This window comes from Bombina bombina, chromosome 1, assembly GCF_027579735.1.
Source record: "Bombina bombina isolate aBomBom1 chromosome 1, aBomBom1.pri, whole genome shotgun sequence".
NCBI classification, from domain to species: domain Eukaryota; kingdom Metazoa; phylum Chordata; class Amphibia; order Anura; family Bombinatoridae; genus Bombina; species Bombina bombina.
In genome coordinates this window covers 722,140,712-722,157,004 of record NC_069499.1, presented here as the reverse complement: position 1 = coordinate 722,157,004, position 16,293 = coordinate 722,140,712, and the positions used below count along the sequence as shown (strand labels likewise).

General features: G+C 39.1%; 1 protein-coding gene across 1 annotated transcript in view; it reads right to left on the bottom strand.

Moving 5' to 3' along the window:
• LOC128639568 (opsin-3) overlaps positions 1–16,293 on the bottom strand; it is a 110,829-nt gene that overhangs the window by 66,564 nt on the left and 27,972 nt on the right. The window contains exon 2 of the mRNA XM_053691707.1: positions 6,179–6,507. Coding sequence (XP_053547682.1) covers positions 6,179–6,507 — 329 coding nt within the window. The remainder of the gene's footprint in view (positions 1–6,178; positions 6,508–16,293) is intronic.

The following is a 16,293-nucleotide window of genomic DNA, read 5'->3' as shown; positions in this document are numbered from 1 at the left end:
AAAATAAAAAATTAAAAAAAGAATTAATGGGTCCTTCAGAAAAGTTAATCTAATTAAAGTCTATGGAAAGTTTTGTACATAAGCTCTTCTAAAGGATTATAATTAACTCGTAAATTGAATAATAGAAGAAAACTGCATTTTCGCAAATTCTGAATCATGAACGTTTCATTTTGACTTCCATGTCCTTTAAAGAAAAGCATTGTTCTGTTTCACCTCCTCTAGGGAAAAAAATAAATCACATACAAAACGTGATGAATGGTGTAAGGAGATGCTACCTAAGCACTCTGTCATTGGAATGTAATCCAGGAAGTGACCTAGATACATTAAAATTCTCTAGCTATGTAGAAAAGTCCAAGAGAAGTAAATATAAAAAGGAACATTCAGTAACAAAAGCTATTTATTTAGCTAAAAAGTGTTCTTGGATGAGTCTAGACAAACATGGTTCAGTGTAATAGTACTCAATGAAAACTATGTTTTATGAACTTTGCACTTCATCATTTATATATTGTGTATAGCAGGGCATTTAGCAATATGATTTCTTAAAGCAAAAAAAAACAACCTATTATTTATTTTGTAAAACAACGTGTCTCATAGTGCTTAGCAAGTAGTCTGAATCAGAACGTTCCTTTGTGTGCTGAAGTATTCACACAGGTGGTAGCACATACAAAAAGCTCTTTATCTCTACAGTATTCACTGATTTCAATTACTAAGCTTGGGAGTTTGTCACAAAACAGAAGACAATCTCATTAAAAATAACAGAAAATACATTATCTAAAAAAAGACATTTTAATTTGATTTGTATTAAAGGGCTATTATAGTGAAAATATTACTTGTCCTGATTTGCATGTTTGATAGTGAAAAAAACTGTACGCTCTAACAAATTGGTGCATGAAGTCTTACATCTTTGTATCATGCTCTGAAACCATTATGCTAGCTATGCGTAGCACATTTGAAAAAAAAAAAAAACAAATGTCATAATTTAACATTAATTTTCTGGAATTTCTTCTACATTGCCACCTCCATCTTCTCCCTTACAGACACTTTTCTTGGATATATTTCTTGAGGAGGCTACTTATTGCATATCGCCAGTTTGTGATGTCCTATAGCATATTTCACAACCAAGTAAGATTTGTTTACCCAACGCTATCTACAAGATTCTCCTGTATGCTACATTAAACTTTCATTATTTAGTATGCAATTTTCAACAACTTTCAAATTTACTTTGATCTATTTTGCTTTATTCTCTTGTTTTTCTTTTTTTTTTCTAAAGCATACCTAGGTAGGCTCAGGATCAGAAATATACTACTTGGATGATAGCTGATGATTGGTGGCTGCTGCCTTTCTATCATCTCGAACCAGTCTGCCCATTCTCCTCTGACCTCTGACATCAACAAGGCATTTTCATCCACACAACTGTCGCTCACTGGATATTTTCTCCATAACCTGTCCGTCTGCTCTGAGCAGGCGGACACACATCGGCGGAAATCAACCCGATCGAGTACGATCGGGTTGATTGACACCCCCCTGCTGGCGTTCTATTGGCCGCGAGTCTGCAGGGGGCGGCGTTGCACCAGCAGCTCTTGTGAGCTGCTGGTGCAATGCTGAATACACCGAGCGTACTGCTCGCCGTATTCAGCGAAGTCTGGCGGACCTGATCCACACTGTCGGATCAGGTCCGCCAGACTTTGATAAATATGCCCCTTGGTCTTCTTTATTAGTCTAATTAACTTTTAAAGGCATAAACTTATTGTAAATTGAAATTTAGATCTATTTTCTTATTTATTAAAGGGACAGTCTACACTAAAAATTGCCTTTCCATATTGTAATCCTTGCCCACTGATTACACGGTAGTACATTATCTTCAGGATCTTTTAGTTTGAGGGTGTTTGACTGCTATATACATCTGCATAAATGGTTTATGTGCCACCACTGACATGTCAGCTGACAGAAAGGAAGTGCATAAAGACTTGTGTAAGCTGCAAGGCAAAAGTATATCATAACATACTAGTCCATAAAGGTAGCAATTGTGTTAAAAGACACACATTGATTCTTCCCCCATCGCTCACCTCTCCTGGGGCAAGTTTAGGCTGCTCACCCTCCAGCTTCCCTGGCTCCCAGAGCGCACACTCTTCCCAGCTCGGCACTCGCCACCTGCAGCTCCCCCCAGCAACGACCATTACTTTTGTTCTGTGTTCTAAAAGGCCAACTGAGTCGCAATGTGCATGCGCACCTTGCCATGCACAAGCATGAATTGCTGTGCACAACATGGAGCCCAGTCATTCACAATTCCCGTAGTACATGATGATGTCACTGAAAGGAAGAGTCTGACAGCCATTTTAAAATGGCAAACAATGCATAAGAACCTTTTTTTTGCACTGCATGGAAAAACAAAGTGATCTTGTTGATAATGTAATACAGTGCAATCAGTGGGCAAGGATTCCAATACGATAAGGCTATTTTTAGTGTACACTGTCCCTTTAAGAAGAGAGCTTGGAGTGTTGTTTTATTTTCTTTGCTGCTGTTGGGATTATGTAATGAACTGAAAGCAAATTACAAGACCCCCTGTCTTCACATAAAATCCCCAAACAGGCACCTCAAGAGGGTAGCAGAAATTAAACAAAAAGTATGTAGCTCAAACCTCTAGAAATCTTAAAGGGACAGTCTAGGCCAAAATAAACTTTCATGATTCAGATAGAGCATGTAATTTTAAACAATTTTCCAATTTACTTTTATCACCAATTTTGCTTTGTTCTCTTGGTATTCTTAGTTGAAAGCTTAACCTAGGAGGTTCATATGCTAATTTCTTAGACCTTGAAGCCCACCTCTTTCAGATTGCATTTTAACAGTTTTTCACCACTAGAAGGTGTTAGTTCACATATTTCATATAGATAACAGTGTGCTCGTGCACGTGAAGTTATCTGGGAGCAGGCACTGATTGGCTAGACTGCAAGTCTGTCAAAAGAACAGAAAAAAGGGACAGTTTGCAGAGGCTTAGATACAAGATAATCACAGAGGTTAAAAGTATATTATTATAACTGTGTTGGTTATGCAAAACTGGGAAATGGGTAATAAAGGGATTATCTATCTTTTAAAACAATAAAAATTCTGGTGTAGACTGTCCCTTTAAAGGACATTGGTATTTACAAATTAATAGTTGTGTAACTTTCAGCTTATGTATTTAAATCCTAATATTACACTTGTTATATCCGACTTTAGTCCACAATAATGCATTAGAACATAACCTAACATCTTTCAGAAAATGTAAAGTGACACTAAATACAAAATACATTTCATGCACCTCTTTCTAATTATGGCTGCTGACATTATGGAACCTAGGTTACACTACAGGTAACTGAAGGCGAGTTGCTGGACATGTGCAAACACATCATCACTGGAGTGTAGTGAAAGATTTCAACATGACGGCACCTGTGACTAGAGAGAGGTGGGGTATAAAATCAATACTATGCTTATAAAATGTATGTAGTGTTTCATGTTACTTGAAGCCCAAATATTTTAGTTAAATGTTACATTAATATTACATTAAAACTTTGAATTTTGGCCACTATTGTTTGTATGGACATCTGAATGTGTGACTGCAATTCTAAAGGGTTTTGATCTATGTGTTTCCATAGACGTTTAAAATAGTTCTATGGGAATTAATACTCAAATATTATATTTTTCTCCTTCAAATGTTATACACTTATAGTGAATTCAGTGTCTATGTGAATCAACATTTTAATTAATTCAATGTAATATTTAAATGTGATTCTTGTTGACAAACATTGGAATTCTATGAAAATCAACAACCTTTGAAGTAAAGAAATATAATTTTTAATTAAGAGGAATATTTAAAATAACACTTTAGCATTAATGTAATATTTTAGGGCTTAGTGTTTCTATAGAATAAGTGGATGGAAGAAAAGATGGGACTATTTATTCTAACATTTGGACACCGTTTTCAAATGCATTCATCCCTAGATAGTGTCCAAATAAGTCTTATCCAGACTGTGCAAATTAGGGCATGTTAATCCAAATTCAATCCTAGACCATAAGTGGTTCTAGGAAACAGACGTTGTAGGACAAGATCATGATTGATAAAATCAATACTCAAATAATTTAATTCTTTTTATTGTAATAGCATACAGTATATACAACTTTTCCTCTCAATGGAACTCAAAATGTACACCTTTGATTTAAACCAGTATACACAAGGGGATGAACATTTTTATTATATCATAACTCAATACATAATTTATTGCCTTTGGATTCAGCACATATGACTCCTTTTCATGTGCGAGATTATAAAAATGATCTTTTTTACATTAAAGGGACAGTCAACCCCAAAATTATTATTGTTTAAAAAGTTAGACAACGCCTTTACTACCCATTCCCCAGCTTTGTACAACCAACATTGTTATATTAATATACTTTATTACATTGAAACCTCTAAATTTCTTCATGTTTCTAAGCCACTATAGACAGCCTCTTACCACATGCATTTTTATTTGCTTTTTACAACAGGAGACTGCTAGTTCATGTGGGGCATATAGATAACATTGTGCTCATGCCCGTGGGTAGTGCACAACACAGCACTAATTGGCTAAAATAAAAAGTCAATAGATAATAAATAGCATTGTGATCAGGGGGCTGTCAGAAGATGCTTAGATACAAGGTAATCACAGAGGTAAAAAGTATATTAATATAACTGTGTTGGTTAAGCAAAAATGGAGAATGGGTAAGAAAGGGATTATCTATCTTTTTAAACAATAATATTTTTGGGGTAGGCTATCCCTTTAATGACAAAAATCAAAGACCGTTTTAGACAAAGCCAACATCAGGAGGAGGAGCTAAACAAACCCTTACAATTACCTAGATTACCTATCCATATTATTGCTTAGCTAAGGGCCAATCAAAATGTGATCAAATAACTGGTGTAATAATGGAACCAGTGCTCATTTAGGATTTTCCAATTGCTAACAATCTTGCAATGTTTTCCGTGACAACATAAAGCTGTTTACCACTTCCTACTTTCCATGAAATACGAGAAGCTTATTTGCTTGTGATATTATCTTCCTATTACAGAAAGAGAAAAATAAGACAGAGCTGTGGTTCATGTTATATATGAAATGACAAAGGTGGTGAAGTATTTTCAAGATAATGCCCGAGATAAGGATGAACTGCATGCTCTTTAGAACTGTTGAAAAGAAATTATTCTACTTTAAAATGTAACTAGTATATTTCCAAGTCAAATTTGGTCTTGTGAATAAAACAATGTGTTTCCCCAAAGAAGTGTAGATACATATTATAACCAAGCCATTTTAGAAAATTCTTACAATTCTATTGTCAAAATATAATTATGTTTAAGATACATTGCATTAAATTCAGCAAGTCTCAAAGCTTTATATGATCTATATATTTATCTACTCACAAACCTGAGAGCATTAAGAAGGCCAACTGAAAGAGGTATATTTTATAATAAAGTAAATTGGAAAGTTTATTTCAGATTGTACACTACATTTCAATAATGGAAGTTTCAATGTATCTTCCTTTAAAACAAAACAAAAAAACGTTTCACTTGAAAACTTAATTTTTAATAAAATCATCCAACATCAACTCTCACTTATTTTATGGGTTGTACTCCCAGCCTGGCAGCCATTTTTTTTCTTTTTAAAAAGCAGAGAGCTACAGCCAATCAGAATCTGTAATGTGTGCTTCTATTGAGACTGGAGGTGCACGTTCTGGTTGTCTTCTATCTAACCCAACACTAGAAAGGCTGATAGAGTGTGAGTGTGCTCCTTCAGTTTTAACAGGACGGCGTCTTATTGGCTACTGTTGCCGATTTGGGAGGACAATGCAAAAGGTATGTGAGGATAAAGCTTGGGGGGTGATTTTATTAAAAACTAAATTAAAATTTAGGAAATTCAAGGTAAATATTACAGTTATTGAATGTTTGGTTTTCAAGGGACCAGTTTTGTGTCCCTTTAAATGATCATTTTTGAACATCCATAACGAACATCATCAACCACAAACACCACAGCGAAGAAACTATATAAAATACAAATATCTATGTTAAATTACATAAGAATTAATTTTGCTATAAAAATCAATAGGTAAAAATATATTGTTGCTTTAATAAATAGTACTGAACATTAATATTGTAAATAGAACAAAAACTTACCACTCTTATTATTCTGACAATGTGTCCATAACAAAAAACCATGATGAAGAGAGGAAGGAGAAGGCAGAAGAGAAAAAGGCAGACAATGTAGGACACGTTGTTTGTAGATCTCGAGTGCCATACAACTGAGCACGTGGTGCCTGAACTCTCAAGACCATAGCTGCTCCAACCCAACAGAGGTGGTACTGTCCAAAGCAGAGAGTAGGCCCAGGACAGAACAATACAAATCCAGGATTTTTTGTAGTTGGATACGTCTGCTTTTGCACATGACAATACGGTAATGTAGCGCTCATATGATAGTATTGACAGAGAAACCAAAGACACAATACCTAGAATTAAAGAGTACATAATACATATTTTTATAGGTATAGGTTTAAAAACACCAACTATGTATACATCAGATGGGCCTGCTCTGGATCTGCAGTGCACTGCTGGTCCCAAGCAGAAACTGTCGCTAATAAAATCAGTAGCGTTAGTCACATGACTCAGCTGTGCCACTAGGGCTGCTGATAGGATCATCAGCAGTTTCCGCACGGGGCCAGCAGTTTTCTACGGAAACATGCACACAATTAATCCATTTTGTGCTATTACTACCAAAGCTTTCTTTTGAATTTAAATGAAGTGAAAATAATCTAGGCATCATGTTAAAGGGACAATCTACTTGAACATTTTTATTGTTTAAAAAGATAGATAATCCCTTTATTACCAATTCCCCAGTTTGCATAACCAACACTGTTATATTAATATACATTTTACCTCTGTGATTACCTTGTATCTAAGCCTCTGCAGACTTCCCCTTATCTCTTTTAGCCAATCAGTGCTGACTGGCGAGCGGACAACTTCTTGAGTTGAGAAGCTTGTCTGCTGGACCTTTAGTACATGGGGATATGTGATTACCTTGTATCTAAGCCTCTGCAGACTGCCCCCTTGTCTTGACAGACTTGCATTTTAGCCAATCAGTGTTGACTCATAAATAACTGCACAGGAGTGAGCATAATTGTATCTATATGACACATATGAACTAACACTGTCTAACTGTGAAAAACTGTCAAAATGCACTGAGATAAGAGGCAGCCATCAATGATTTGAAATAAGTTTGAGCCTTCCTAGGTTTAGCTTTAAAAAAAAGAATACCAAGGGAACAAAGCAAATTTGATGATAAAAGTAAATTGGAATGTTATTTAAAATACATGCCCTATCTGAATCATCAAAGTTTAATTTTGACTTGATTTGACATTCACTGTCCTTGTGATAGAACATATATTAGACTATTAGAATAAATCATAATCATAGCGGGCAGAAGTCTTGATCCAGACGGCATCTTCCATCCGGCGTGTAGCGGGTCCATCTTCAAGACATCCGGCGCGCAGCATCCTCTTCTTCCGATGGCTGTTGAAGAATGAAGTTTCCCTTTAAATGACGTCATCCAAGGTGACAGCCATTGGAAGAAGTGGATGCTCCGTGCCGGATGTCTTGAAGATGGACTCTCTCCGCGCTGGATGGATGAAGATAGAAGATGCCGTCTGGAAGGAGACTTCTGCCCGCTTGGATAAAGACTTCTGCTGCCTGGATGAGGATGGATGTCCGGTCTTCAAAAACTATACATGGATCATCGGGGGTTAGTGTTAGGTTTTTTTAAGGTTTTATTGGGTGGGCTTTATTTTTAGCTTAGGGTTTTGGGCAATGTAAAAGAGCTAAATGCCCTTTTAATGGCAACTCCCATCCAAATGCCCTTTTCAGGGCAATGGTTAGCTTAGGTTTATTTAGATAGGATTTTATTTGGGGGGTTTGGTTGTGTGGGTGGTGGGTTTTACTGTAAGGTGGTTGTTTGTATATTTTTTTACAAGTAAAAGCTGATTTCTTTGGGGCAATGCCCCGCAAAAGGCCCTTTTAAAGGCCATTGGCAGTTTAGGTAGGGTTTTTTTTTTATTTTGGGGGGACTATTTTATTTTGATAGGGCTATTAGATTAGGAGTAATTCATTTTTATTTTTTATAATTTCTTTTTTTATTTTGTGTAATTTAGTGTTTATTTTTTGTAATTTAGATAAATGTATTTTGTTAATTTAATGTATTACATTTTATTGTAATGTTAGGTGTTAGTGTAACTCAAGTTAGGTTTAATTTTACAGGTAACTTTGTATTTTTTTTAACTAGGTAGCTAGTAAATAGTTAATAACTATTTATTAACTAGTCTACCTAGTTAAAATAAATACAAACTTGCCTGTGAAATAAAAATAAAGATAGCTACAATTATATAACTATAATATATATTATATTGTAGCTAGCTTAGGGTTTATTTTACAGGTAAGTAAGTATTTAGTTTTAAATAGGAATTATTTAGTTATTAATAGTAAGTTTTATTTAGAATTATTTTAATTATATTAAAGTTAGGGGGTGTTAGGGTTACGTTAGGGTTAGACTTAGGGTTAGGGTTACATTAGGGGTTAATATATTTATTTAGTGTTAGTGATGTGGGAGGCCAGAGGTTTAGGGGTTAATAACTTTGTATAGTGGCGGTGGCGATATTGGGGGCGGCAGATTAGGGGTTAATATATTTATGTAGGTGGCGGCGACGTTGGAGGGGGCAGATTAGGAGTTATTAAGTGTAGCAAACAGGACAAAATCTGGTTAAGTAAAAACAGAATTTATGCTTACCTGATAAATTACTTTCTCCAACGGTGTGTCCGGTCCACGGCGTCATCCTTACTTGTGGGAATATCTCTTCCCCAACAGGAAATGGCAAAGAGTCCCAGCAAAGCTGGCCATATAGTCCCTCCTAGGCTCCGCCCACCCCAGTCATTCGACCGACGGACAGGAGGAAAAAAACAGGAGAAACTATAGGGTGCCGTGGTGACTGTAGTTAGAGAAAATAATTCATCAAACCTGATTAAAAAACCAGGGCGGGCCGTGGACTGGACACACCGTTGGAGAAAGTAATTTATCAGGTAAGCATAAATTCTGTTTTCTCCAACATTGGTGTGTCCGGTCCACGGCGTCATCCTTACTTGTGGGAATCAATACCAAAGCTTTAGGACACGGATGAAGGGAGGGAGCAAATCAGGTTACCTAAACAGAAGGCACCATGGCTTGCAAAACCTTTCTCCCAAAAATAGCCTCTGAAGAAGCAAAAGTATCAAATTTGTAAAATTTGGCAAAAGTGTGCAGTGAAGACCAAGTCGCTGCCTTACATATCTGATCAACAGAAGCCTCGTTCTTGAAGGCCCATGTGGAAGCCACAGCCCTAGTGGAGTGAGCTGTGATTCTTTCTGGAGGCTGCCGTCCGGCAGTCTCGTAAGCCAATCGGATGATGCTTTTAAGCCAAAAGGAAAGAGAGGTAGAAGTCGCTTTTTGACCTCTCCTTTTACCAGAATAGACGACAAACAGAGAAGAAGTTTGTCTGAACTCTTTTGTAGCTTCTAAATAGAATTTTAGAGCACGGACTACGTCTAAATTGTGTAACAAACGTTCCTTCTTTGAAACTGGATTCGGACACAAAGAAGGAACAACTATCTCCTGGTTAATATTTTTGTTAGAAACAACCTTTGGAAGAAAACCAGGCTTAGTACGCAAAACAACCTTATCTGCATGGAACACCAGATAGGGAGGAGAACACTGCAGAGCAGATAACTCAGAAACTCTTCTAGCAGAAGAAATAGCAACCAAAAACAAAACTTTCCAAGATAACAACTTAATATCTATGGAATGTAGAGGTTCAAACGGAACCCCTTGAAGAACTGAAAGAACTAGATTTAAACTCCAGGGAAGAGTCAAAGGTCTGTAAATAGGCTTGATCCTAACCAGAGCCTGAACAAATGCTTGAACATCTGGCACAGCTGCCAGTCGTTTGTGTAATAAGACAGATAAAGCAGAAATCTGTCCCTTTAGAGAACTCGCTGATAATCCTTTATCCAAACCCTCTTGTAGAAAGGAAAGGATCTTAGGGATTTTGATCTTATTCCATAAGAATCCCTTGGATTCACACCAGCAGATATATCTTTTCCATATTTTATGGTAAATCTTTCTAGTTACCGGTTTTCTGGCTTCAACTAGAGTATCTATCACCAAATCTGAAAACCCACGCTTTGATAGAATCAAGCGTTCAATTTCCAAGCCTTCAGCTGGAGGGAGACCAGATTTGGATGTTCGAATGGACCCTGTACAAGAAGATCCTGTCTCAAAGGTAGCTTCCATGGTGGCACTGATGACATATTCACCAGGTCTGCATACCAAGTCCTGCGTGGCCACGCAGGAGCTATCAAGATCACCGAGGCCCTCTCCTGCTTGATCCTGGCTACCAGCCTGGGAATGAGAGGAAACGGTGGAAACACATAGGCTAGGTTGAAGGTCCAAGGCGCTACTAGTGCATCCACTAGAGTCGCCTTGGGATCCCTGGATCTGGACCCGTAGCAAGGAACCTTGAAGTTCTGACGAGACGCCATCAGATCCATATCTGGAATGCCCCATAATTGAGTCAACTGGGCAAAAATCTCCGGGTGGAGTTCCCACACCCCCGGATGGAATGTCTGACGACTCAGATAATCCGCCTCCCAGTTTTCCACACCTGGGATGTGGATCGCAGATAGGTGGCAGGAGTGATCCTCTGCCCATTTTATTATTTTGGTCACTTCTTTCATCGCCAGGGAACTCCTTGTTCCCCCCTGATGATTGATATAAGCAACAGTCGTTATGTTGTCTGATTGGAATCTTATGAATCTGGCCTTTGCCAAGCCCTGAGAGCATTGAATATCGCTCTCAGTTCCAGAATGTTTATCGGGAGAAGAGACTCTTCCCGAGACCATAGTCCCTGAGCTTTCAGGGATTCCCAGACCGCGCCCCAGCCCACTAGACTGGCATCGGTCGTGACGATGACCCACTCTGGTCTGCGGAAGCTCATTCCCTGGGACAGGTGGTCCAGGGTTAGCCACCAACGGAGTGAGTCTCTGGTCTTCTGATCTACTTGAATCACTGGAGACAAGTCTGTATAGTCCCCATTCCACTGTTTCAGCATGCACAGTTGTAATGGTCTTAGATGAATTCGCGCAAAAGGAACTATGTCCATTGCTGCAACCATCAATCCTACTACTTCCATGCACTGAGCTACGGAAGGACGAGGAATAGAATGAAGAACTTGACAAGCGTTTAGAAGTTTTGACTTTCTGACTTCTGTCAGGAAAATCCTCATTTCTAAAGAATCTATTATTGTTCCCAAGAAGGGAACTCTTGTCGACGGAGACAGGGAACTTTTTTCTATGTTCACCTTCCATCCGTGAGATCTGAGAAAGGCCAGAACGATGTCTGTGTGAGCCTTTGCCTTTGAAAGAGACGACGCTTGTATTAGAATGTCGTCCAAGTACGGTACTACTGCAATGCTCCTTGGTCTTAGAACCGCTAGAAGGGATCCGAGTACCTTTGTGAAAATCCTTGGAGCAGTGGCTAACCCGAATGGGAGGGCCACAAACTGGTAATGTTTGTCCAGAAAGGTGAACCTTAGGAACTGATGATGTTCTTTGTGGATAGGAATATGTAGATACGCATCCTTTAGATCCACGGTAGTCATAAATTGACCTTCCTGGATTGTGGGTAGAATCGTTCGAATGGTTTCCATTTTGAACGATGGTACTCTGAGAAATTTGTTTAGGATCTTTAAATCCAGAATTGGTCTGAAAGTTCCCTCTTTTTTGGGAACTACAAACAGATTTGAGTAAAATCCCATTCCTTGTTCCGCCATTGGAACTGGGTGTATCACTCCCATCTTTAACAGGTCTTCTACACATTGTAAGAATGCCTGTCTCTTTATTTGGTTTGAGGATAAGTGAGACATGTGGAACCTTCCCCTTGGGGGTAGTTCCTTGAATTCCAGAAGATAACCCTGAGAAACTATTTCTAGTGTCCAGGGATCCTGAACATCTCTTGTCCAAGCCTGAGCAAAGAGAGAGAGTCTGCCCCCTACTAGATCCGGTCCCGGATCGGGGGCTACTCCTTCATGCTGTTTTGTTAGCAGCAGCAGGCTTCTTGGCCTGCTTACCCTTGTTCCAGCCTTGCGCCGGTTTCCAGGCTGGTTTGGTTTGAGAGGCATTACCCTCTTGTTTAGAGGATGCAGAGTTAGAGGCCGGTTCGTTCCTGAAATTGTGAAAGGAACGAAAATTAGACTTATTCTTGGCTTTGAAAGGCCTATCTTGTGGGAGGGCATGGCCCTTTCCCCCAGTGATGTCTGAAATAATCTCTTTCAATTCTGGCCCAAAGAGAGTCTTACCCTTGAAGGGGATATTAAGCAATTTTGTCTTGGAAGATACATCCGCTGACCAAGACTTTAGCCAAAGCGCTCTGCGCGCCACAATTGCAAACCCTGAATTTTTCGCCGCTAATCTAGCTAGTTGCAAAGTGGCATCTAAAATAAAAGAATTAGCCAACTTGAGTGCGTGAACTCTGTCCATAACCTCCTCATACGGAGTCTCTCTACTGAGCGACTTTTCTAGTTCCTCGAACCAGAACCACGCTGCTGTAGTGACAGGAACAATGCACGAAATGGGTTGCAGGAGGTAACCTTGCTGTACAAAAATCTTTTTAAGCAAACCCTCCAATTTTTTATCCATAGGATCTTTGAAAGCACAATTATCCTCGATAGGAATAGTAGTGCGCTTGTTTAAAGTAGAAACTGCCCCCTCGACCTTAGGGACTGTCTGCCATAAGTCCTTTCTGGGGTGGACCATAGGAAATAATTTCTTAAATATAGGAGGGGGGACAAAAGGTATGCCGGGCTTCTCCCACTCCTTATTCACTATATCCGCCACCCGCTTGGGTATAGGAAAAGCGTCAGGGTGCACCGGAACCTCTAGGAACTTGTCCATCTTGAATAATTTTTCTGGAATGACCAGGTTGTCACAATCATCCAGAGTAGATAACACCTCCTTAAGCAGTGCGCGGAGATGCTCTAATTTAAATTTAAATGTCACAACATCAGGTTCTGCCCGTTGAGAAATTTTACCTGAATCTGAAATTTCCCCATCTGACAAAACCTCCCTCATGACCCCTTCAGATTGGTGTGAGGGTATGACAGAGCAATTATCATCAGCGCCCTCCTGCTCTACAGTGTTTAAAACAGAGCAATCACGCTTTCTCTGATATGCAGGCATTTCGGATAAAATATTTGCTATGGAGTTATCCATTACTGCCGTTAATTGTTGCATAGTAATAAGCATTGGGCCGCTAGAAGTACTAGGGGCCTCCTGCGTGGGCAAAACTGGTGTAGACACAGAAGGAGATGATGTAGAACTATGTCTACTCCCTTCATCTGATGAATCATCTTGGGCAACTTTACTATCTGTGGCAATACTGTCCTTACTTTGTTTGGACGCTATGGCACAATTATCACACAATTTTGAAGGGGGACACACATTGATCTTCAAACATATAGAACATAGCTTATCTGAAGGTGCAGACATGTTAAACAGGCTTAAACTTGTCAAAAAAGTACAAAATCCGTTTTAAAACAAAACCGTTACTGTCTCTTTAAATTTTAAACAGTGCACACTTTATTACTGAATATGTGAAAAAGTATGAAGGAATTGTTCAAAATTTACCAAATTTTCACCACCAGTGTCTTAAAGCATTCAAAGTATTGCACACCAATTTTCAGAGCTTTAACCCTTAAAATAAAGAAACCGGAGCTGGTTACAGTTTTAACCCCTCTACAGTCCCAGCTACAGCCTTTGCTGCGACTTTACCAAACCCAGGGGGGAATACGATACCAGATGAAGCCTTCTAGGAACTTTTCCAACTACTTTCAGATCCTCACACATGCATCTGCATGTCTTGCTCTCAAAAGTAACTGCGCAGTAATGGCGCGAAAATGAGGCTCAGCCTACAACTGGGAAGGCCCTTCCTGACTGGAAAGATGTCTAACACAGTGCCTGACGTTAAAAAACGTTCCCCAAGCTTATAAGTGTGAATTACAAGCATAAACATGTATAAAATGCCCAAATAAAGCAATCGATTTTGCCCATAAAAGTGTCTACCAGTTTTATAGCCCATAATAAGCCCTTTATTCTGTTTGAGACTAAGAAAATGGCTTACCGGTCCCCATGAGGGGAAATGACAGCCTTCCAGCATTACACAGTCTTGTTAGAAATATGGCTAGTCATACCTTAAGCAGAAAAGTCTGCTAACTGTTTCCCCCAACTGAAGTTACTTCATCTCAACAGTCCTATGTGGAAACAGCAAATGATTTTAGTTACTGTCTGCTAAAATCATCTTCCTCTCACAAACAGAACTCTTCATCTTTTTCTGTTTCAGAGTAAATAGTACATACCAGCACTATTTTAAAATAACAAACTCTTGATAGTAGAATTAAAAAACTACAACTAAACACCACATACTCTTAACCATCTCCGTGGAGATGTTGCCTGTGCAACGGCAAAGAGAATGACTGGGGTGGGCGGAGCCTAGGAGGGACTATATGGACAGCTTTGCTGGGACTCTTTGCCATTTCCTGTTGGGGAAGAGATATTCCCACAAGTAAGGATGACGCCGTGGACCGGACACACCAATGTTGGAGAAAGCTTCTTTATTTGTAACGTTTGTTAAAACATGGCTCACAGTGATAAAAACACAAAAAGGGCACACACTTGGCAGATTAGACTGACGCGTTTCGGCCCCAACTGGCCTTACTCATGGGGCCTATCTATCAAGCTCCGAACGGAGATTGAAGGCCCGTGTTTCTGGCGAGTTTTCAGACTTGCCAGAAACACAAGTTATGGAACAGCGGTCTAAAGACCGCTGCTCCATAACCCTGTCCGTCTGCTCTGGGCAAGCGGACAGGAATCGCAGCGATTTAGTACGATCGGGTTGATTGACACCCCCTTCTGGCGGCCCATTGGACGCCAATCTGCTTGGGGCGGTGTTGCACCAGCAGCTCATAAGAGCTGCTGGTGTAATGCTGAATATGGAGAGCGTATTGCTCTCCGCATTCAGCGATGTCTTGCGGACCTGATCCGCACTATCGGAGCAGGTCCGCAAGACATTTGATAATTCTGCCCCATAGACTCTATCATCTCTGGTACCTGAGAGGCTTTAAACACCTCCTTACAATCTCATTGGCTATCTCAAAATGTGCCCTTAATTATCAACCGGATTTAGCTGTCCACACTACTTGACATTACCATGCACTCTCAACATATTTTTTTTATTCTGAGTTCAATTCATAACTACCAGATGTATATACATGATCCTATTAGATCATATCCTATTAGTTAATATTCTGAAAATAATTATAATCGACATTGATTCTCAGAAAACATTATGCCAAGGGTGAGATACTGGTAGATATTTTAATTATACCTTTAGGTATTAAATATGCAAATAATCTAACATGAGACATTTAATTAGCTATAACTAAAGCATATGTTTAGCTATAATTAGAACATATATGGGATATCCATTCAATTTGATCTTTTGTTCATAAATGCAACTTCTGTACTGTCACTTTTATTATTAATGTGAAATATACTATAACCTATCACTCAGCATGATTAATGTCTCTATGTTATCAAATATTACAAGTTCACCCATGTATTGCTATTTACAATCAGCCCATTCCTCAGTACACTTTTACTTGAAGGGAACTTACTATAACAATAGATTATAATATATACAAGTAGCCTTAGTTGTCTATTAATTACTTATAATAAGTTGAACTGGGGGAAAGGATATATATCGTTATAATGGATGTGGGAGGCCAGAGGTTTAGGGGTTAATAACTTTAGTATTGTGGCGGCGGCGACATTGGTGGTAGCAGATTAGGGGTTAATAAATGTAATGTAGGTGTTGGCGATGTTGGGGCAGCAGATTAGGGGTGTTTAGACTCTGGGTTTATGTTAGGGTGTTAGGTTTAAACATACATTTTTTTCCCCATAGACATCAATGGGACTGTGTTACGGAGCTTTACGCTCCGTGATTGCAGGTGTTAGGCTTTTTTTTTAGCTGGCTCTCCCCATTGATATCTATGGGGAAATCGTGCACAGGTACATCAAAGCAGCGCTTGTATTTGGGTGAGGTATGGAGCTCAACGCCACCATATCGCCCGCACAAGCTGGTATTTTGCAAACCTGTAATAGCA